The 24,801-nt window shown below is 36.3% G+C and overlaps 1 protein-coding gene across 1 annotated transcript in view; it reads right to left on the bottom strand.

Moving 5' to 3' along the window:
• Positions 1–24,801, bottom strand: part of NAALADL2 (N-acetylated alpha-linked acidic dipeptidase like 2) — a 779,627-nt gene that overhangs the window by 180,302 nt on the left and 574,524 nt on the right. Inside the window, exon 11 of the mRNA XM_045294988.1 lies at positions 6,300–6,395. Within this exon, the coding sequence (XP_045150923.1) occupies positions 6,300–6,395 (96 nt within the window). The remainder of the gene's footprint in view (positions 1–6,299; positions 6,396–24,801) is intronic.

Here is a 24,801-nt window from a genome sequence, read left to right on the forward strand (position 1 = left end):
GGTGCAATAATTATTGGTTTGGTAGTGGGGCGGCAGGTGGACATTGGGCCTCCTCATGCGCACTCCCCTAATACAAGAACACCTTGCCCAACTAAACAGTCATTTTATATCTACCTTCCCGACATGATCGCGTCTGTAGTCTTAAAGGCTTATTTTCAAACAAGTGGCCATCTAGGTGAGGTGTCAATTAAGTCCATACCAACCTGTGTGAGCCAAGGGTTGCAAATAATATAACTCAAAACTCAAAGAAGAAACGGCACCAGAGCTTAAATTGTGAGCATCTTGCTTGGAGAAAGCTATTTGGAGAGTCCACACATGGACTAAGCTTCTAGTGAATTCCCCCTGATCATAGTGGAGGGATGTGGACAGCCCTGTTAAGCAGACAGAGAGCATTGTAAAGTCGATCCTTGATACCCATGTTCAAGTCGTTTTAGTATTTTTTTGAAGTGTAGTCAACAAATCCTCACCAAATCCTCACGGATTAAGCCCCTGGTGACTCCCTTCTGAACATGGACCAGGATGTGAATAGCCTAGCTAACATGCAGACTGCCCTGAAAGGTCGATTGTCACAGATGCAGTTAGGTTAAAATTCAGCACACTATCATTTGATCTTCCTTATAATCCATTCAACATTGTTCTAGTTTTTAATATTGTCTGCTGTCTTTTTAATCTATTTTACTTCTATTCTTGTTACATTTTTCTTTGTTTATTTTTAATGTTTTACCTATCAAGGATAGGTAAATCTATAGCAACAGCAACAGGATTAATGATTCATTTGGAGTGGGTCAGGAAAGGTTGGAAGGAATAGGGAGTTAACAACAACGTTGAGTAAAAGAATTAATAAAATGTTCTAGGACTGATTGTGGGGATGATTGTACAACTCTCCTTGAAGCGATCACAGTGTTGAATATTATGCTATGTGAATTATATGCCAATAAATCATTGGACATTTTTAAAATGTAAAATAAAATAATTGTTTGTGTTAATGGCAATTAAATAGAAAGATAATTGGATTTTCCCACTTCTATGTTCTATTATCTATGCTGTTCAGGATAGCAAGCATCATACATTGTCACTATGCATATGATTTGTGCCTAAGTAAACCTAGAAACAGAAATTCTATTATTTCATGTTAAGTATTTTTAATTTAAATATACATAGTTCATACCTATAGCTTCGTTATTTTGAACTCTAACCTCACAGATCAAAATGTCTCCCTAATGCTTCTACCAAGATAACCTCTTACTCTTCCAACCAATCCATGTTCAATGTTAACTACATTATCACTTCCTATAAAAATAAAATAAACCCAAAACATTCCACTGAGTTGATTGCTGACTTGTATTGGTCCTATGTAAAGGAGATTAGATAGGACCTATATACAGTTTGGTGTTTCTGAGACTATAAATCTTTATAGGAACTGTTAGACTCCTCTTTCTCCCACAGTGTTGCTGGCAAGTTTGAACAGGTTCACATACTTTGGACGTGCTATCACAAAAAATCCATCCTGGGAAAAGGACTTCTTGATTGACGTAGAGAGTCAGCCCTAAAGAGGAAGACCCTCAGTGACTCACACAGGAGCTGCAACGAAACAAAGCACACCAAACTCACTGCTTTGGAGTCCACTCTGACTCCTAGCAACCCCAAGGGGTATTGGGTTTACAAGACGCAACCTTTCCAAGAGCAGAAAGCCTCGTGCTTCTCCTGTGGAGTTACTGGTGGTTTCCAACTGCAAACTTCGTGGCCTGTAGCTCAGCACATAACCCACTCCACCTTCAGGCATGCGTGGCTTCAATACTGGGTTCAACTTGAACAATGGTGTGGGTGGCACAGGACCAGGCTGTGTTCTGCTATGTTGTACATATGGTTGGAGTCACCCGAACCGCACCTCACACAGACGTTACTGTATAAAACCAATGCAGAAACCAACCTCCATTGCTATAGAGTAGATTCTGGCTTATAATGACTCTAAAGAGAGTTTCTGAGGCTGAGAGCCCTTCACTTTCTCTCATGGAGCAGCTAGTAAGACTTGAACTGCTGACCTCGTGTTAGCAGTCCAGTGCTTATCCCTAATTGCTACCTGCCCCCTAAATCGCATTCTCTTCCTAATCTGTATACCTTGATGCCTTTTATCCCAATACACCATCTCGTCTTCTTCTCCATAAGGCAAACTCAACTATAGCTCAAATCTAATTTCTTTGGGGAATTATTCTTCAGATTTCCTAAGAAGAGGTGTAAGCCGCATTGTCTGCCTTCCTATACTCCGAACACATTACTGCTTTCTCTTTTAGTAGACTATTTTGAATGATTTACATACCTGCTGGGTCCGCCCTTGTGTATTATTTGTGTTTTTTAAATATTTCTCTCTATGCTTGGCTTACCAAGGCCTACTAGAAAGCTTAGATACCAAATAATAATTAAGTGCTACATGTTGAAAATTTAGAAACATAAGTAGAAAATTCCCAGGAGTAGATGGAGATATAAGCCTATTTCAGAACATGGACTATGCTGATTTTTATTCGCTTATTAAAGGATTAAGCTGGTAGGATTTATATTGGTATTTAATTCATGTTTAGTCTTTGAAGGAATTAGTTTAGCTTCTGCTAATTAACAAACATTTGCTATTTTGTAAATGGCAATTATAGTGGATAAGAAAAACATCTTTAACTCATATGCAGTGTGTGCTTTTCTTCAACAATCCCATGCTACACCAACTGACAATTATGAGGGCTGTGATGAGTTACCAGGTCTGACATCAAGTTAGGACCTCATTCATTATTTTCATTGGTTGCATATTTTAGAACAAAAATAAAATTCCCAAGATATTTTTTTATTTGCCTTTAGAACAAAAGTAACAATCAAAACAGTCCTCAAAAAACAAAAAAAAACAAACAAACTATAGGACAACACTGGAAACTGCTTTCAAGTATTTCTACATGAAATTCACTTTTCAGAGTGTGTATGACATAGAAGTCCTTCTTCCTACAGAACATCATTGAAGAATGAATGGAATATACAGTAAACAAATTATATCATATTCATTATGTTATGATGCTATGTAAGTTATAACATTATCTCGTATGTTACGTAAAGCATACCATATACACTTTTGATACATATATTACCACTTTTAGTAGTAGAGGGAAAATAAAGTCCTTCATAAATGTTGTATATCAAAACATACTGGTATAGAGACTCTAAGCGAGCAAAAATGTGTATAAGAAGAAGAAGAGATTGTTATGTACTCAGCAATCTATTTTAAAATATATATTTTTTTCATCAAAAAGTGCTAACTATAAATTACCAACTTTTCAATGTTCTTCACTGCCTACTCATAGCGACCCTATAGGACAGGTGAAATGTCTCTGGGGTATCCCACTCTGTAACTTTTTACAGAAGTAGAAAGTCCTGCTCCCCCCCCCCCCCCAGCCTAACCTTGCCATTAGCAGCCCCAAATGTAACCACTATACCATCAGGGCTCCCTCTTAATGCTTAGGAGTTAGAATTTAATTTGACATAAAATTGTACTTGTGATCTATGGTAAAGATCTATAATGTAGAGTTTTCAAGTTGCACTGCATTCAATTATCTCTTTATGTACCTGTATTGTATTTAATAGAATGAATTCAGCATATCTATTTATTTAATTCAACCAAAACCAAACTCACTGCCATCTAGCTGCTTCCTACTCACGGTGACCCTAGAGGATAAATTCACTCCCTCTGTGGGTTTCTGAGAGTGCACATCCTTACAGGAGCAGGAAGCCTCATCTTTCTCTCAAGGAGGAGCTGGCAGGTTTGAACTGCAGACCCAGCAGTAGCACACATAAATCACTCTGCTACCAGAGCTCCTTAGAGGATACAAAAGACGTGATTGTGCAATTTACAGTCTTGGAAACCCTAAGAAGTTCTATTGGATCCTAACGTGCCGCCGTGAGTAAAGCTGAATTTGATAGTACTGAATGCTCTTATTGGTGTTTCTTTGGGGCGGGGCAAACTGTCAAGGTGTTTAGTTACTACATAACCGAATTTGGAGATCCGCGTTTACGCAAATGTGCTTCGGATGAAAGGTGTGGTCATCTCCTCCTGCGACCTTTCACTCAAAACCCCATGGAGGATCGTTCTATGTGTACGTGGGATTGCCATGAGGTGAAGGCCAATCTACAGCAACTCTGTTGTAGTATTTTATACAATGTTGTTCATGCTAGTCACCTGTTTAGTAAAGTCTTTAAAAACTTCAACTTTCCAAAAATTACATGTTATACTCCATTTTCATATGCTCCTTAAAAGTATATTCTTAGTATTTAATTAGTTTAATTATATGCTTTCATATCTAACTTATTATTCTACCTTTTATTTCATTGTTTTTGCCTTAAAGTAAATGCAAGATATTAACTTTTTGAGAAAATGCAGTTGAAGACCTGCTTTGAGGACTGTAGAATTAATATGTTTTAATGCGTTATAAGCATATTATGCTTTTAAAGAAATACATACATTATCCATCTCTTTCAATCACATAGAAACCTAGTAAGGCAGAATACCTTGAGTTTACTCCATTTTGATGTAGAAAATACAATGAATTTCTACTACGTAATATACTAAATGATATAATATAGAACTAAAGCTATTTCCGGAATTCCTAGTTCAGTGGTTAGACAAACTTCTATGAGTTTTGCAGATTAAAAGTAAGCAAACAATGATAACAAAAACCCTGGCCACTGAGTTGATTCCAACTCATAGTGAACCTGGACGATGGAGTAGACCTGCTTCACAGTGTTTCTGAGACAGTGCGCTCTACAGCACAGACAGCTACACCCACCTCTAGTGGAGTCACTGACATGTTAACTACTGCAAGACCAGGAGTTTTAAAAATTTCATAGACACTTAAATTATGTTCTTGATCAGAGAAAGTTTTGCATGGAAAATAATTATCTATATAATGCTCATTTTCATGATGCCACAATTCAACCATTGGTGAACTAAGGCTGAATTTATGAAGTAAAATTTCTTCCCTTGTCCTCTGTTTGCGACAAAAGTGATTATCACCAGATGCACATATTAAATATATGGAATCCTAAGGAGTATCATAGAGCTCTTGTTTTTATATTTAAGCAGCTTTTTAAAATCTTTGGGTAAATAGCTCTTTACATATCAAATCTATTTGGAAGCACATGCAGGATAAGACTGGAATGTTTACCAAAACTGTATAACTGTATCTTCTCCTTAGTAATCAGGTAACACGTCTAACACTAAGTAGGGCCCTCCTGTATATATTCAGGACAGTCAATGGTCTCCTTCATCCTCCTGGGCCATCACTTCCCCCACCATGTTCTCAATAGCCATATTGCCTTAAATGTGCTTCTACAATCTGCCTATACAACCCTAAAATTAAAAGCCTAGCATTTCTCAGGATTGAGAGTTCCACATAAATGAACACTATCATTCCATTATATGTACATGTGATATCAACTTCATCTGAAATTACCCCTTCCATACACACACACACAAAAATAATAATAATTTATTATAATGACCCAAAGCAAATAAGTAAAAAAATGGGGCAAATCTTATGATTGTAATTTCCAAAAATGTTTTGCTTTAAACCAACAAGTATCTAAACTCAAAGTATCAAAATATTTGAATGAATGAAACAACACAACAATAATATCACTAAAACTCTAGACATTCTATCACCAAAAGACAAATTAAACAGACAATGGGTAAATGTAAAAATGCTTAAAATGTCATTGGCTGTCAGAACATTAAATTAATTTATCCATGTTTTAAAATTTAATTGTCAGTATACTTTAAAACTCATGGCTAAGGAACTACAGCAAAAGTATAAAGAGGTCCACCATAAATAGAAAGTTTTCTTATTCTAAACTTATTCTTTTTCTTTGAAATTTGAAATATTTTACTGAAACTAAAAGGTACCTGAAACAAGAAGGTTTAATATTGAAACAAAACTTGGAAGATATAGAATTATAAACATCTCATTTGTATGACCTTTAATGTAAACTGAAGGGGTCTGCTTAAGAATATATCACACATTTACTTTCATATTAAGAAGAATTACTTTTTATAAATATTGATTTGGAGAACAAATCATCAGTCTGCATCTGTAGAGCCTAAATACTTATTATCTTTACTCTTTAATAAATGAAAATTAGAGGTACTCAAATTCTCTAAAAAGACCAAACTACATAGATTTCCTTTGGTATTTTTTTTATGTTTGTTCCACTCCCCTACTGAAAAGAATAACTTCCTATCCTGTTCTTGAATGCCTTCCATTCATTCCTACCTTAGTAATGGTTTCATGAAGGCTGAATAAAGGATCCATTTCTTCCATTTTCATTTTGTTTTGAGGAAAAAGGGCCTCATAGAGAAAGCTTGGACCCTGTGGAAAATTAGAAAAGCAACATTTCAAACTCTTCATTGATTTGTTCTTCAAGTGCTTATTGAATTTTCTTTAAAGACTCAAAAGGATTCTAAATTGCTTTAAGGTCTTTGCTGATTGTTAGACTTCATTCTTCTGATTTAATTAACCCATCACAGATTATAAGTAAATTAAAATGTAGAATTCACAAATTCTTAACATTGTATGTATTTACAAATAAATATATTTTTAGAAAAAATATAATTATTAATTTTCTATATATTTGGTTCTTTTCCCCCAAAGCACACATTTATGCAGAGTGAGATACCTTGAATATACAATTCATATCTGAAAACTCTTTATATTTTATATACTTTATTTTTAAAGCTGTTTGAATTCAATGCTTTAGACAAACATGATTACTAACCAGAAATGCTAACACAAAATGTATATGGTATTTAAAATATTGCAAAACTAACTTCAGATGATACTAAAATTCTAAAGCAATACTGAAACATATCTAGGGTAGAACTTCTTTGTGACTTTTTATGCTATCAATAATACATTGCAGCAAACCCTTATTGTTAAGATGATTGAAGTCAATTAGAGATATTAAAATTGCCTCATTTTGTACTTACAGATTATCATCTAACTTTGGAATAGGAGACATGGGATGCTAATCCTTTTACTATATAAGATAACAATCTTATAGTTATCAACATTAATATATCATGAAATATTATTTAGCATATAGATAAAGATTTTACTTGAAAACCTGAAGGAACTAGCCTTGCTTAAACTAGAAAATAGAAGTTTTGAGACAGGGTGTGTGTGCAAACAGATGGATCCCAACCCAACCCAACCCATTGTCATGGAGTTGATGCTGACTCATAGGTGAATAGATATACAGATAGCTATCTTTCCAGATAAATGTCTTGGGGAAGAGAGATTCAACCCAATCTCCATCAATGACTCAGTACTAAAGAATAACCAATTTAAGCTTAATTTTATTAGAATGACTTGTTATAGCACTCCAACATCAGGTTACTTTGAAGTATCACAAAGATCGAATGGAAAATTAGGACGATGTGATTGAGGAACTTTGAAGTCATGCACATAAGAACTTCAATCAACGTCATTCTTCTTTCCAGAATCTTCTGAGGGGATTTTTCCTAACTCTCTAACTTCAACTACTAATTTAAGACCGACAGTTCCCAACTTCCCTAGGTTTCTCTTTCTACCATGTTAAACAATTCTGGAACAAGAAATACTTTCCCCTCTCTAAGTTACATAATACTGAGATCAAGCAAAACAAACCTAGCTGATTATTCTAGCATATATCCACTTTGGGATGTAATTATGAAATAGCTTACTTATCAAACGTGTTTCTCAAAAGCCATTTCAATACTCTATGTATGATGTGTCATAAAATAGTACATACAATCCTATCGATATTTTAATTAATTTATTCATTGTGAGCAACTCTAAGACTCAGTTGAAATGGTATTCTCCCTGACTTTGCTTATCAACAGGTTCCCTGGATGTCTTTGTGACAATCAACAGAGATACAGGTCACAATTGCAGTTTTAACATCTAATAATTGTGACATCTTAAGTCTCTTTTTTGAAAGCATTTTATTAGGGCCTCATACAACTCTTATCATAATCCATACATACATCAATTATGTAAAGCACATCTGTACATTCGTTGCCCTCATCGTTCTCAAAACATTTGCTCTCCACTTAAGCCCTTGGCATCAGCGCCTCAATTTTCCCCCTCCCTCCTCGCTCCCTCATGACCCTTGATAATTTATAAATTATTATTTTGTCAAATCTTACACTGTACAACGTCTCCCTTCACCCACTCTTCTGTTGTCCATCCCACAGGCAGGAGGTTATATGTAGATCCTTGTCGATTCCCCCTTTCTCCCCCACCTTCCTTCTACCCGCCCAGTATCGCCACTCTCGGCATTAGTCCTGAAGATGTCTTCTGTCCTGGATTCCCTGTGTTTCCAGTTCCTATCTGTACCAGTGTACATCCTCTGGTCTAGCCAGATTTGTAAGGTGGAATTAGGATCATGATAGTGGTGGGGGAAGAAGCATTAAAGAATTAGAGGAAAGTTGTATGTTTCTTCGGTGCTATACTGCACCCTGACTGGCTCGTCTCCTCCCCATGACCCTTCTGTAAGGGGATGTCCAGTTGCCTACAGATGGGCTTTAGGTCCCCACTCCGCAATCCCCCTCATTCACAATTATATGATTTTTTGTTCTTTGATGCCTGATACCTGATTCCTTGGACACCTCGTGATCAGACAGGCTGGTGTGCTCCTTCCATGTGGGCTTTGTTGCTTCTCAGCTAGATGGCCGCTTGTTTACCTTCAAGCCTTTAAGACCCTAGATGCTATATCTTTTGATAGCTGGGCACCATCAGCTTTCTTCACCACATTTGCTTATGCAACCATTTGTCTTCAGTTACTGTATTGAGGAGGAGAACACCCAATGATATGTTTTTTTGTTCTTTGATGCCTGATAACTGATCCCTTCAGTACCTTGTGATCACACAGGCCTGTGTGCTTCTTCCATGTTGTCTCTTTTAATTAAAAAGTAATTAGCTTGTCAAGGATTACACAATAATTCTTGTGTAAGAATTGACATTTTACAGAGATGCTTTGAATCATCCAATATTTTGGCACATGACACCCATTGTATCAATAACATTGGTGAATTTGCTAAAATATAAAATTCATGGTGATAATAGAGGATGGTAGTGATAATCACTGTAATGATGGTAATATAAGCAAAAAAGGCTTGATGGTAATCATACACAGAGGATTTCTTATGATAGGTTGCTGCATAAGAGTTAATCTAAAGTCTCTATCAATTATTCCATAAAATTTTAAATAGTTAGAATTTAAATATATTTGTTTTTCCAAATAGAGATAACTTTGATTTTACTTTAGTGAATTATGTCATTGATGATTAGCTGCATTCATTTCCATTTAATCATTAAACTTTGAAGTCTTTAAGAAAGTTGGTCCCAAGAATACTTTTCCATAAACTTCCTGATTTTTAAAAATTTTATTAGTTTACTTAGCAAACTTTAACTTCATAAATACTGCAAAGGCAAAATATCACTCAGCCTCAGATCGAATGATCCCATAAGAATGTAATTTGGCCCTTATAATTAATGAGGTTTTTATTGAACTTTCAATTATTTAGTGGCAGAACACATTAATTTAAAATTATCCATATGTGCCTTGTGCTCCAATATAATTCTCCTTTCTCTGGCTTCTTCACCGACTCAAGCCATATCATTCTCTGTTTTTGTTATCTCCTCTATTTAGTTAGTTTAACAATACTCATTAATATTTACTATGTGCCCAATGCTGTGCTAAAAACAGAACAGTGTCCTTGATCTCATGTATTTTGATCTACTGGGACTTAGAGACATAATTAATCAAACATCACTATTTCTCAAAATATTAAATTTTTATATACTAAAACTCTCTTTATTATACTAGTGAGTGTAATGATAACCTTTATTTAAATGGGATTTTCATATACTGACTTAAATGTGAAAAAAATTAAAGTATACACATTTTATGAAATTTATCTTCTGCTATTATATTAAGTATGGAAATATTTTTAAATAGTAGTTCCTGTCTGTAGATCAAGAGAGGAATTACAGTAAGTAACATTAACCAATTAAAATGATCCTTTCGTTTACAACAATTCACTGGTAGATTGAAGTGACACACTGTGGGATGTGTGGAGGATGATTTTTTAAAAGAATCATGGATTGAAATATAAATGTCAGACAGAAGGCTATCACAACATTGCAGTATGTAATAGTGAGAATATGAGTTTGATAAATGTTTAAGATAAAATAAGTTATATGTGGAATGAGAAAAAGTAGTCAATCTAACCATCCATGGTCAATTGATTTTAGACATGGTTGTTAAATCCATTTAATGGCAGAAGAAACAGTCTCTTTCAACAAATGAACCTGGCAAAACAGAAGTTCTACATACAGAAATAGGAAACAAGATCATACCTCCCACTCAACAGAAAAATTAATTCCGAATGATTTACAGAATCCTAATACAGAAATCCTCTACGACTTAACACCAAAAGGACAACTCAAGCAAATCCTGACATGAACTTCATGAAAGAGGATTTCAAAGGAACAGCAGACATGGGGAAAAGATAATTAATGCTATTAACTATCAAAGATACGCACATTAAAACCACAACAAAATACCATTTCACTCACAACAGAATGGACAACAGTAAATGACATAGAAATAACAAAACAAAAACAGACTCATGGCATTGATTGGATCCCAGCTTGTCACAACCCTCCTCCGGCGTTCCAAGAGTTGTAATCTTTAAGTAACGGACATCCTCATCTTTCGATTGAGGAGTAGCTAGTGGTTTTGAATCACCATTATTTCTTTTCCTTCCCAACTGTTTGGGCATACAATTCATATATCATGCAATTCAATAGTTCAATCCCATCAAGACAAGTTACACAATCATCACCACAATCAGTGTGAGAACATTTTCTTCATTCTTGTACTCATTGTCATTAGCTCCTCATTTTTCCCTCTCCTCCCCTACCATACCCCTAAGGAATCATTGATCCAGTTACTATCTCTACAGATTAACCTATCCTGAATTTCATATAGAGTAAAAGCACTTAAAAAAGCAAACAAACAAAACTAACAAGAATAACAAAGTAAAATAAACAATAACCTCAATAAAAAATAAAGCGGAACATATTAAAAAGGAGATCATATTTAAACGGATCCTAAGGGTGCTGTAATGATAGGGTGCTAAATTTTAACCTAACTGCATCTGCAAAAATCTACTTTCTGATGAGCCACCTATCTTGAGGTTAGCAGTCTAGTGCTTACCTGACATTGACACCAGAGTTCCTTAATAAAAATCATCATAATTATAAAATGATAAATATTGGAAGGGACATGGAGAAATTAGAAGTCTTCTCCACTATTTGTGGGAATGCAAACTGGCACAGCTGTTAGAGAATACAGTTTGGTGGGTCTTCAAAATTATTTGAGGCAAAGTTTCCACATGACCAAGCAATTTCACTCCTCGGTATGTGCTCCAGTGACCTGATAGAAGTGGCACAAGCAGACACATGCACACTTACGATCACAGTAGTGTTATTCACAATAGCAAATTCATGGGGAGGCGAAACAAAGCTTAAGTGCCTTTCAACAGACAATAGACAAGGAAAATGTGGTGCATATGAGGGGGCTTCCAAAAGTTTTTCAAAAAATGGAATTAAAAATTAATGAAAGATTCACACAAACTTTCCGAAGTGTAAAATTCCTCAGCAATAAAGAAAACAGAATTTCCAAAACATCTCAGAGCATTGAATGAACTTGGAGGATAACATGATCAGTGAAATAAATCAATCACTTGTTCTCATTTTTTATTAAATAAAAATGGTAAATCTACAGCAATCGATTTAATAGTGGGAGAAGGTACGAGAGGAAGGTGATTCACTTGTTAGATAGTAAGCACTTGTTACTTTCTGTGTTTGGAATTGTAACACAAAATGAGGGTAAAGTACGTATAACTTGATAAAGGTAAAAGTACACATGAGAGAAAGGACTTCTTAGTAATTTCGATGGCATATAAAATTTTGAAACAACAGTAAAAATAACAAAAATATGCCTATATATGGATGTATGTAGGAATGTGTTCATGAATATATAAGTATATGAATATGCAGCTATTTAAATATACGCACATATATTAATATATGTAAATTAGCACACAGGGGACACAGTTATAGATATTTATTAAGATAACCAAATACTACAGAGGATTGTATTTCTGAGTTTGAGGGATTAGGATCACAGTCTATGGGAAAATTGTTAAGAGTTAATAAAATCATGTTCTACATGCAAGCTTGGTGAGTAGTGTGTGGATTATTAAAAGCTTGTTAGTGGCAATCTAGGAGATGAGCAACTACTGGTCTTTACTCACCAAGAATAAAAGCAAAAGAAGAGATATAAGTCTTGTGGTAGTATTAGAATCATTTGTCAATTTGAGGATTAAGAGGGACGGGATGGAGTCTAACCTGTCAATCATTGTATAGCCAATGAGGCCTCTGTGCAGACATGGCCATCTTCGGTGGATTCTGGGAATTCCTATATTTCCTCCTTGGAGGCGGTAGACACTCTGTCTCTGCTCACTTCCTTGGAGACTCTCTACTGACAAGGCTCACTCGCTGCAAGACATCCCTGAGGAGAAGCCCCATGGTCCTCCCCGGATGCAGCCCTGGTTGCTGGAGAAGCCACGTGGAGACCCATGCCAGCACTGATATGCTTACAATGCCACTGAATCCACAAGGCTTCCATCCCATTAGCCTGCATTCAGTGCCATTGAATGTGTTTCATGAGTCTGAATAGGACTTTATAGATTGGTACTGGATGAAGAGGGTAATATTGGACTTATGGACTTGATCTGGACTGGGTAAGGGTGTTTTCTCAATATTCAATTGTTCTTGTATATAAAGTTTTTTTCTTATACACATATGAGTATCTATGAATTTGTCTCTCTGGTCCACCCAGACTAACATGTCTCAAAGAAGAAACTAATCTACAATAACTATAGCCTCATGCAGATTATCAATACTCTGGCTGTTCCAATCAGAGCCACAATCAATGTACCCTGATAGAATGGAAGAATAATATAGAATAAACACTCAAATTCCTAAATATATATATATATATATATATATATTCATATATATTCCCAGGCACATGTCAAACTTTGAACTGAAACTAACCCAAGGCCACCACCAAGCTAAATAGCAAATTGGCTAAAAAATAATGAGTGTCACTTACAATGAGAAGTAGAGAATCAGCTAAAAACTACAGTCTATTTTCTAGACATTAAGATTAATCCCAAAACCAAACTCGCTACTATAGAGTTGACGCAGACTCATAGCAACTCTGTAAGACAGGATACAACTGCACCTGTGGGCCTCCAATACTGTATTTACTGGAGTAAAAAGCCACATCTTTCTCCTTTAGGACACCTGGTGGTTTTGAACTGGTGACCCTGGGGTTAGCAGCCCAATGTATAATCAATATGCAACCAGCACTTGGAGAAAAAATAAATAATTCACTAAAGAGAGCTAAAGAATCAAGGGAATGTGTTTATTGTGTATTAGGTAAGATTGAAATATATTGATATGCTGGATCTGAAAGGAAAAATTCAAGAGATGAGAAGTTTTAAAATACAAAGAAATCTGGGAAAAGAGTTCACAATTTTGTGAAACCGTCCAAAGAGCTGAATTGTAAGTAGATGAGACAAACATGAAAGAAATGTTAAAATAAGTGTGACATTTAAATATGAAGAAAGGCATTATTAGTGCTTAGAGAGGTGGAGAGAATAGAGCTGAGTTTATATTTAGATTATATTGAGCTGACTAAACATCAATATACTAAACCAAAATATATTCTTTTATTTTTCCTTGCAGAAGTTATCATTTGAAATACTGCTTTTACTCAAAGAAATGGAAAAACTGACTTCCAACTTCATACGGAAAGGGAAGAAGCCCAGAATTGGCAAAGAACTCCTTAAAAAGAAGAATATGGGGGGAGGGCTGGCATCACCTGACTTTAAAACATATTATGCAGCCACAGTGGTCAAAACAGCTTGGTACTGGTATAATGATAGATACATGGACCAATGGGTAGGAACAGAAAATCCAGAAATAAAATCAGCAGCATACATGGTGCCAAAAAAAATATCAAGGGAAAAGATGTCCTCTTTAACAAAGGATACTGGAAAAATTGGATATCCACCTGAAGAATATTGAAGTATTCAATATTCAAGGTGGATCACAGACCTTGAGATAAACCCCTAACCTATCACAATCATCAATGAGAGAATTGGGACAAATGTAAGAATCTTAACACAGGGAATACATGGGTTATCAGAAGAAAGGGATGATTCACACACTGAGGAAATTAAAATAGACAAGTGGGGCATACTAGAGATAAAATACTTGTGTACCTCGAAAGACTTCATCAAGAGAGTAATAAAGGTACTTAAACAATGGTGAGGAGGGTGTAGCATTCCTGGTCATGTTTGATCAATTGAAACGTATCTGAGAGGAACTATGGAGAATGAATGATAGGTAATCATGGTGGGGTGGTAGGAGGAAAGAAAAATGAAAAGGAGGAATATCGAAGAAAGTGAAAATTATATATACAGGGATCAACATATATATGTGAATATATAAAATAGGTGTATTTATAATTATATAATATATATATACACATATACATGCAATAAGCAAGCAGATGGACTTTGGACCTCTGTACAAGAACAGATCGTTGTAATAATTTGGCACTGTATGATACTCACTTTGCCAACATGATTGCTGAAGACACAATGGGTGCATAAGCAAATGTGAAGAAAACGGATGGTGCTGACTATTAAAAGATATAGCATCTGGTGTCTTAAAGGCGTGAAGTTAAACAAGTGGCCATCTAGCAGGGATGCAACAAAGCCCATATGGAAGAGGCACACCAGCCTATGTGAGCATGAAGTATCGAAGGGAATAGGTATCAGAAGTAAAATCAAACAAACAAAGACACCAAAAAACAAAAATAACAAGCAATCAACTAGAATTGAAAGAGTGTGGACAGAGTAGAGGCCCCAAACCCACCTGAAAGATAATTGGTCAGTCCCTCATAGAACAGCAACATGGAAGGCATGGTATGTCCAGGATGCAGTACAGCACTGATGAACCACACAACTCTCCTCTAATTGTTTATTTCATCCCCTCACCATTATGGTTCTTGGCTTACCTCATTAACCTAGTCAAACATGAGTATGCTCATGTGTGTAACTAAGATTATCTGATGCATGAAAGCCAAGATAGATAACCCTTCAGAAATAGTCATGGGAGTAATGATGCCCTGAGAGTACAGGAAGGTGGGCGAGAGGGGAGGGCTGAGAGGAATGATAACTGTATAATCCCACACAAGCAGAAAGAATAACAGAATTGTAGGTGAATGGATATATTGGACAATGTAAGACACGAACAATAATAATAACATTTTATAACAGACAACATAACAATAAGGGATCCTGGGAGTAGGGCTTGGGAGGGAGGGGAGCTGATATCAAGGAGTTCAAGAAGAATGAAAATATTTCGAAACAGATGATGGCAGCAATTGTAAAATCAAACATGACCTAGTTGAATTATAAATGGTTACATGTATAAGAGCTCCCAATAAAATGATTGTTTTAGAAAAGAAGATAATCCCCCCCAAAAAATTTAAACTGATTTTACATACCATAGATATGAGATAGAGAGTAAACCTTAGTATACAACCTCACTATATTATATTTGGAATTCATTGAATCTAGCCTTGAATGAATAAAATAATAATAGTGCTAACCATATACCAGCACTTGGCAAAGTGCTTTGCACATATCACCTAATTTAATCCATGCATATGTATGAGCGCAGCCCTGGTTTTGTGGTTGCTCACTCATTAACATTTCAATTTCAACATCAGCAGTTGGAACAGAGCGGCCAGGAGGAAAATGAGAGAACCCCATTGAACTCCGCCCGGTAAAGTCACCAAGATTCAGAACGGACCTGATGGCGATGATTGTTGGCTTCTATTTGTGAGACTGCCATTGCTTTCCCTTTACAAATAGAAGCATTGAGGACCAATGAGGGAGGTGCTGGCATTAACCTAAGACCAGAGGAAACAAACAAACAAACAAACAAAAACCCCAAAATAATAATATGAAGACATAATTATCCAATCCAGGTGAGTCGGACTCCACAGATTGTCATGTCTCCCACAGTCCCCATTGCTCTGCTCCACCACTTCCCTTCTGCGGAAGTTGCTCATCGTTTAAGGTTCTGTGTTTTTAATTGACATTTTAAAAGATGCTTTTCTACCACACATGATCTCCAATTCCCTCTAAACCTTAGTTTACTCTATGTGAGCAGTGTAAACATTATGCAGAGTTTAAAAAACAACCAATGTTTCCATGCTTGGACTAAGCAAAACTTGAGTTGCAAAAGTTCATGTGCTCTTCCGCCATTGTAATAGTCTCCTTTATGCAATCATAGGATATGCATATAAATATTTACATATATTAGACTGAAGCAGTTCCAGGTGTTGATGGAACTGGCATTCACAATGTTCTGCACACAGAACACAAACTGGACAGAGGAAAAAGGTCATTACAGCCAGAATTTTTGAACCATAATATTCTCATCTCTATTCAAAGGAAAATAGACCTGAGATAATAGGATGTTTAAACAGAAGTATAGCAATCCAAGGGTCAAATGTGGAACAATATTAGCACATTATTTTTGATTGTCCATTTCCAATATTTCAATTGCTTTTTTTAGTTCTAGGAAAGTACATAGCATTGACTTTATTAAATATATTCAAATCACTTTTGCAGTTCTATTTATATTGATTTAGTACCCTATTTATACTTGGAAGAGACATTAGGTATCTCCCATCAAACCAACTGCAAAAAATTAAACAGAATCTCCAAATTATTTTATAAAATCAGAAAGAATTTTAAGCCAATAGTAGAAAATGTTGACTTCCTTTCAGTGTGTGTGTGTGTGTGTGTGTGTGTGTGTGTGTGTGTGTGCATACTATTTCTTGAATATGTCACTTTTAATTATAAGTTACTCTTTGGATGAGTAGAAAAATGATAAGCTTAGTCTTTTAAAATGCGAATCAATTTAAATGCATCCCCTAACTTATATTTTTTGTTTATTTTGTCTTATATATTATGTATATAAGTGTAAGAGAGGAAAGCAAGAATGTGGAAGATGTAAGTTTATATGTAATGTTCCCACCTTCCCAAGATTAAAATCAGATTTATCATAGTACTGAGAATACAAGGCCATGCTAATAAAAATTAGAGAAATAATACAAAGTATTTGATTTATAGCAGAACTAACTTATAGCAGAATCATCTATCAGGAATTCACTGGAACTAACCAATAATGTGTTTTAGGTCTTACATATTCAATAAAATACTTCTAGAAGTCCCCAAAATTAGAATCTTGAATTTCTCATGGGAGATATCTTGCTGGCATAGTGGGTTATGCATTGGCCATTGACCCTAGGATCAGTGATTTAAAACCCCCGAGGCACTGAGTGAGGAAGGTGAACTTTTCTACTCCCATAAAGATGTGCAATTTAGGACACCCTCTGGGCATTTCTACTCTGTTCTGTAGGGTCATTAAGAGTAAATAGCAATGGTTCATAATAATTTCTTATGACCTTTTAATAAAAGCTAAGGAGTAATACCTGACATCCCTTCTTTTATTTCTGATATTCATAACTTTTGTTCAGTCTCCACCATCATCATCACCACCCTGGATAAGAATAATATTTATTTATCTCGATATCATTAATTTCCATGCTTATTTTCAAATATTATTCCATTTCTTCTATTTTGGGATTCATTTCTATTCATATTTTTCTATACATTTTATTTTTAAACCTTAAGTTAATTGTAGTTCTCACATTTTAAAATGTTATATTTTTATTATTCTTTGCTTCCATGTACTTTCTAATTTTCCATAGTTTTCTCTTTGATCCATGCACTATTTAGAAGTGTATTGCTTTATGTGGAAACAAGGTAGCCAAATAGGCTGATTGCCACCCCAGGTTGCCACTCAGGACGGATTGTGACAAGGCAGAGGTCAGTCATACCTTCACTCTCCACTCCTTTTTAACTTATTCTAATACCAATCATCTTTCACTCGTGTCTCTACTGCTGTGACTGGGTTCATTGATTCATGACAATGGCCACACAGAAGTCACACACAATACTCATGATTATGAGACTTATTTGAGAAGAAAACAGGTTACAATTCAGGTGATAAATGGCTTAGGAAACTGTAGTTCTGTCAGAACAGTCTTCTGTGCAGGCAAGCCTCTCTCTGACCCTCAGCCTCTCAGCTTGGCCTCTGCCAACACAGACTAAGTTACAAGGCATGCTGAGGTCTGTCAATAAGTGCCTAAAGGGCATACCACTCCACTATAAATCCTACTGTAAAGGCACTCGGGTCTAGTTCCATGGGCTAGCAAACCTATCTGTCAGAGACACTCTGCTCCCTAAGTCAGTGTCCTGAATAAAAGAACTCTGCTTGACTTGTTCTGTAAATCGGGAAATCCAGCACTTTAGCCGAGGTTCTGGCTCCTAGTTCTATTGCTGCTTCTCCTCTGCCACTGCCCAGATGTCATAGCTGCATCACGGAGGTTCCAAGCACAGGGATTTTAGGGCCCAAAGGATGCACTCCCTCCACCCCTAGTTCATCACTCTTGCTGGTAGTCAAATCCAGCCTTCCTGCTTCTGAGATGCCTCATATGATACCTAGTAGGATGGCACTCATAATTAACCCAGCTAACATTTACTCATAGATGAACCATATAATCCAATCAGTATCTTTCCTCATCTTTATAACCAGACCCATCAGGAAAACACACCTGGTTTAGCAGGAGTATCAAAGGCTATGACTAGAAGAACCGTATTAAATAGTTTTTGTTCTCTATATTTCTCTTAATATTTGAGGATTTTCTAAATATCTCATCATAATTTCACACTGTGGTTGCTAGAGAACTACTCTGTATTATTTCGATGATTTAAAATATACTAGTGGCCTAGCTTATGGAAATTCTATTTGATTTTAAAAGAATGCATATTTTGCAGTTGTTGGGAATGATGTTTTATTAATATCAAATAGCTCAACTTGATTGATAGTGTTGTTTAAGGTTTCTATATACTACTGCTTCTGTTTGCATACATTTTATTGTTCTGTCTTGTAGTTCACTGAATCTTGTCTTTAATGTATTCAGTCCATCAAACCATTCTCTATGTCTGATGTATTTTTCATTTATGGTATTACTTTAACTCCTCCCTCCACCCCCAGCTTAGGCTTTTTTCCCTAAGCCTAAGGAATAGGGAAATTCATGATCATGTGTGTTGTCTGTTAGTCTTAAAGGAAATTTTAACATATTTATAGTAGTCATTTTAAAGATTATCTCTGATAATTTTAACATCTGGGCCACCTCTATTTCTGTTTCTACTGATTATTTCCTCTATAACCCCATGAGTCATATTGTATTGTGTGTTCACGGTCTTGAAATGTTTTGGATTGTATCCTTACCTGAGGTAAGGAATCTTTACCAGCAGATAAGATTACATCATCAATGGGGCAAATCCATTTAATTTATAATATCTTTTCTGAGTATTTGTTGAAGATTTTGATAGACCACTCTCATCAAATATTTGAGGTCTATATCACAACTTAGAAGAGCCCTGGTGGCACAGAAGGAAATGGATTGAGCTGTAAACTACAATGTCAGCAGTTTGAAACCACCAGTTGCTCTAGCTGAGAAAGAAGCAGCTTTCTCCCGCTGTAAAGAGTCTCAGAAACCCAAGAGCCAGTTCTGTTCCATAAGGTCGCCATTAGTTGGGATAGACGCAGTGACAGTGAGTTTTATATCAAGAGGTTCCCTTAATTGAAGCTTAGGATCTGATCTCTGATGATCAGATATTTTTTTACAATTGTTAGCACAGTTACATATTTTACAAACGAAGTGATATTTCTCTCTTCTTTGCAGTTTTCTGGCCAGTTTCTGCCACTTTAGGTTTTAAGAAAATCTTTTTGGTCTCTATTCCAGCCTCCAGGATAACAAACTTCATCTTGCTCTCCGAATCACTGCCCTGTGTCTGAGGAGCTTCTAAATTTCTGATTTTTGTAGCTTATCTGCTCTTTAAATTTGTTAAAATCAGAATGCCAATGATTTGCCACTTTCTTGTCTCTACCGGCAAAGCAAGTTATAAAACAAAATCTTACAAAATGTAGTCAGTGTTTTAAACTTTTATATGGTGTGCTACTTATACATTATGTTTATTTTCATGATTCATACTTAATAAAATACTGTTCCTATTGCTCTCAAACTATGCCTTAGCAGACTGAGCCTGGGAGACATGATTTGGATAGGCACCGTGTACTCAGACCTGGCACACGCTTTAACTGGAATTCAGATCTTCATCTAAAATCTGCTGATACCGACAGCCCATACTCTGTTTCCGAAATGCACAGATCTAGACAGGGTAGCAGTTAGTACCAGAAAATGCCAATGACATCATAGAAATTGCAAGATAGAAATAAGAATTGCTCAAGCCCATCACAGTAAACTAGATACAATAGAGTCAGTTTTAAGGTGTAAAATTTATGATAGGGTTTTAAACATAAATCATGATCAGGGATCATTGAGGCATTTTATGGCCCTTGTGAATGAACAGAGTAGTAGATGATTCTTTGACTTCAGTCTTTCTGTATTTTCCAAAGTTCATAGAAATGAGAGTTACATCTAAATGGCTTTTTAGTATTGAAACCAAGAAGTCTTTCATAGTATTCCAAGAAAAGAGGGGTTGAGGACATGTGTAATTTAAAAAGACAAATTTTGTTAAATAACAAACAGCAGCAAACAATTTGTAATAAAAATTGTCAAGAACTTATAAAACGAAAGAATGGATTTATACATCATACCATCATTCTTTTCCTCTTTTGAAACTGAAAACAACAACAACAACAACAAAACATTAACAGTCTGTGTGGAGGAGGAACATTAGAAGACTAAAGAAAATAATTATTCATGCATTACCTGTGAGTTCCGTAATAATCATCTATGATTGCAGTTAGCTTGAGCTGCACGGCTAATGCCTTGTCAGAACGTGAATGTTTTCATGTAGTTAGGATTTTCTGAGCAAATCTAACGAAACCTGGGTTAAAGGACAAGTCGTCGCTGTTAAAGAGAACTGCAGAGAGAGAACGAAACCTGAAGAGATTGACCAGCGTCCCTGGAGATATGTGTTTATATTTCAGAGGGAAATAAAACCCAGTATCCCCCAAACATAGCAGAGTGTGTGTGTTTCTCTGTTTTCCACAGGAGGGAAGGGGGGCAGAATGCATACAACCTCTTAGGTTTGTATTTCCAGGGTTCCTGTGCTCTGGTACAACCCTCATCCATGCAGGCCTGCTGCCCCTCTGGCTTTCGTGACACTATTCCAAACGGGAAAAGAGTGGGACGTAGGGAACCAGGAGGGCAGTTGCTGTAAGGAAAACTATCTCTCACCAGAATTCATGAGAACAAGTTTGTATCCATAACAATATGAACAAGTGCAGCTATAAAAGCTTACCAACACTAGGCTCTTTATTAACAATGGCAATGGTCCTATAAGTAAATATAATAAATACCTAATTTTAACATATATGAAATAATATTTATGTATAAATAACCAATGTTTATTGTTGAAGAGGTAGTATTTGAAAGCATTCAAAATATATAAAATTCAATAACCATGAGTTATTCAATAGTCAACATTTTAATTTTATGAATATAGCACCAAGGTATTAAAGATGGGGGGGGGAAAGATAGAGTAAAAAAAAAAAAAAAAGAGTCATGAAGGTGCTGTCAGGTAAGGGTTGGACAGCTGGCTGCAAGGTGGAGAGTTTAAACCCAGCAGACACTCTGAGACAGAAACATGAGCTCTCCAAAAACAAGTCTATTGAGCTGTTTACCAAAGGTTACAGACTTAAAATTCTATGGGTCAGTTCTACTCTGCAAACGTGAGTCCACCACAAGTCCGAACCGACTTGACAATAACTTACAATAGCAATCATTGAATAGAGTAAAATGTAGACATACATTTTAAAGCACTTTAATGTATACTCTTGTCTTGCCTTGCTGGTTTTTGAAAAATCATTTTATTTGGGGCTCCTACAACTCTTATCACATTCCATCAATCCATCCATTGGCCTTGCTGTTTTTAAGCCTACAAAACCATCCCTATTCCAGTTATTTTAAATCCATACACTAATAGAACATATTCCAGAATTGAAAACAGAAAACATGAAACTAAAACACACCTAAATGTTGGAGATCCTTGTATTAACTGGGTTTGGTAATTGAGATAGGATGCACATTGTCAGATGAACTTAAATGACTGTTAAGTACAGAAGGAGTTCTGTCACCTCAAGTCACTGGATAGATAGCGGAGTGCTTTTTTCTCTTCACACTCCTCTTTTCTTTCGGGAGACAAATGATCCTTCAAAATCACATGCACCAATAGATATTTCAAAGAGTATTTAGCAACAAATCAGAAGACACGTGGAAGGATCCAGCAGGAGCATCTAAGTCTGAGGGAAGGTCCTTCATGATCAGGGCTCTGGAGAACTCTGTGGTGCGCCACTAATTTATGTTAGTGATTACTGATTCAGTTCAGTTACTATAACTACATTTCCCAATGACTTTTCTTTCCATGTCGTTGCCAACTTTTTCGTCCCAATTGCAATTTACTATCAATGCATGTTGCTTTCAAGTTTGATCTATTTCAGACTGAAGATGGTACAATTCTTCAATTTCTCCATTACTTGTTTGCTGAAAGTGAGGATGACTTACGGTACTTGATGATGAGACTCGAGGATTGCAGCCTTCAGTATGGATTACAATTCAATGTAAAGAAACACAAAATGCTCACACTGGACCAATGAGCAACATCACTATACACAGAGAAACTACTGAAGTTCTCAAGAATTCATCTTGTTTATATGCACAACCAATGTTCATGGAAGCAGCACTCAAGAGATAAAACAACACATGACATTGAGGGAACCTGCTGCACAAGACCTCTTTAAAATATTGAAAAGCAAGGTTACTTAACAGACTAAGGTACACCTGACCCAAGGGATGCACTTGAACTATGGTGCTGGCAGAGAATCCTGAAAGTACCACTGACTGCCAAAAGAAGAAGGAGATCTGTCTTAGAAGAAGTATAGTCAGAATGCTCCTTAGAAGAGAGGATGGTGAGACTTCTTCCCAAGTACTTGGGGATGTACTCATCATTCCATGTAGTCTGAAGAGAGGAGTCCCTGGAGAAGGTCATCATGCTTGGTAAAGTGGAGGCACAGCAACAAAGAGGAAGGCCCTAAACAAGATGGTTTGATAAAATGGCTGCAACAATGAGGTCAAACACAAGAATAGTTGTGAGGACGGTGTGGGATCGGGTGGTGTTTTGTTCAGCCGTGCATAGTGCTGCTATGAGTCAAAGCTGACTCAAGGACGTCTAACAACCCTTTAGCCATGTAGTCCGGATCAACGAGTCCTTAGAGACCAATATCATGCTTGGTAAGGTAGCAAGCCTGTGTAGAAGAAGAAGCCCCTCAATGAAGTCGATGAACACAATGGCTGTAACAATGGACGCAGACATAAGAACAATTAAGAGGATGACTTGGGACCAGGCTGTGTTTTGTTCGGTTGTACGTAGGGGCACTATGAGTTGGGACCGACTTCACAGCATCTACCAACAGCAAGCCCATTTGCTGGCTCAGCTTTAACGGTGCCTACTGGCTAAACCAGCTGCCATCTTTCAGCTCTACCTTCTGCCAACACCACGTCAGAGATGGCTTTTCAAAGGCCTCTTTCTTAAAAGCAGATCACCGGACCTTTCTTCTAAGCTATCGCTGGGTGGACTTACATCTCCAACCTCTGTTTCTACCACCCAGGCACCCAACCTGGCACTACCAATGTGATGCCTACTGCCAATGTAACACAATAGCATTTTATGCTTTACTGAAATCAAATTAAATAAGTCCCTGAGTAGGGGAAAAAGGAAATTTAAAAAGCATATTCTCAGATTTTGGTGGGAAGAAGTTTTCTCCATCGTGAGGAATCCAAACTCTAATACAGTCTTTCGTAAAACCTGGTCTCCCTTGTCAGGGCTGCAGTCAATTTAACAACGGCATTTCTTTGAGGTCAGAGCCTGTTAGCCTGCTGAAAAGCTTTCTGTTGAACAGCGAGCCAGAGCTTTTCTCGGGGCTATATTTAATCAACTGTGAAGAAATGAGGGATTTAAAGGTTTTAAAGTTAAGGGCAAAAGAGTCTAAACATCAGGTTAAGAAGAAACAAATACATTATTCAAATCCTAGGAGAGATAGTGTAGTCCCTCGATTTCTTTTGCTAGAAATGGTAAGAGATTACCGTTATAGCTTTGACCTCATGTTCCATAATCTGGGTGAAAGCACCCAGGGAAATTAAACCTGGAACACTTGCCTATCTGAATTTTATTGCATTACAGTTACTACTATTTTATATACATATATACATATACATTCTTAAAACCACGGTAGGTAAAATATAGTGAAGTCCGAGGAACACGTTTCTGGAAGCTGCTGATTATTTAAATCCTTCTCGTCCTCTTTCTCTCTCCCATCCCAACCTACTTGCCCATTATTTTAAAATCTATAAATGACTTCACATTATTATACTCAGAGATCCCTGACAATTAATATATGTTTATTCATGCAAAAT

This window comes from Echinops telfairi, unplaced genomic scaffold (genome assembly GCF_000313985.2).
Source record: "Echinops telfairi isolate 266 unplaced genomic scaffold, ASM31398v2 ScPeMD7_4225;HRSCAF=4972, whole genome shotgun sequence".
Lineage (NCBI taxonomy): Eukaryota > Metazoa > Chordata > Mammalia > Afrosoricida > Tenrecidae > Echinops > Echinops telfairi.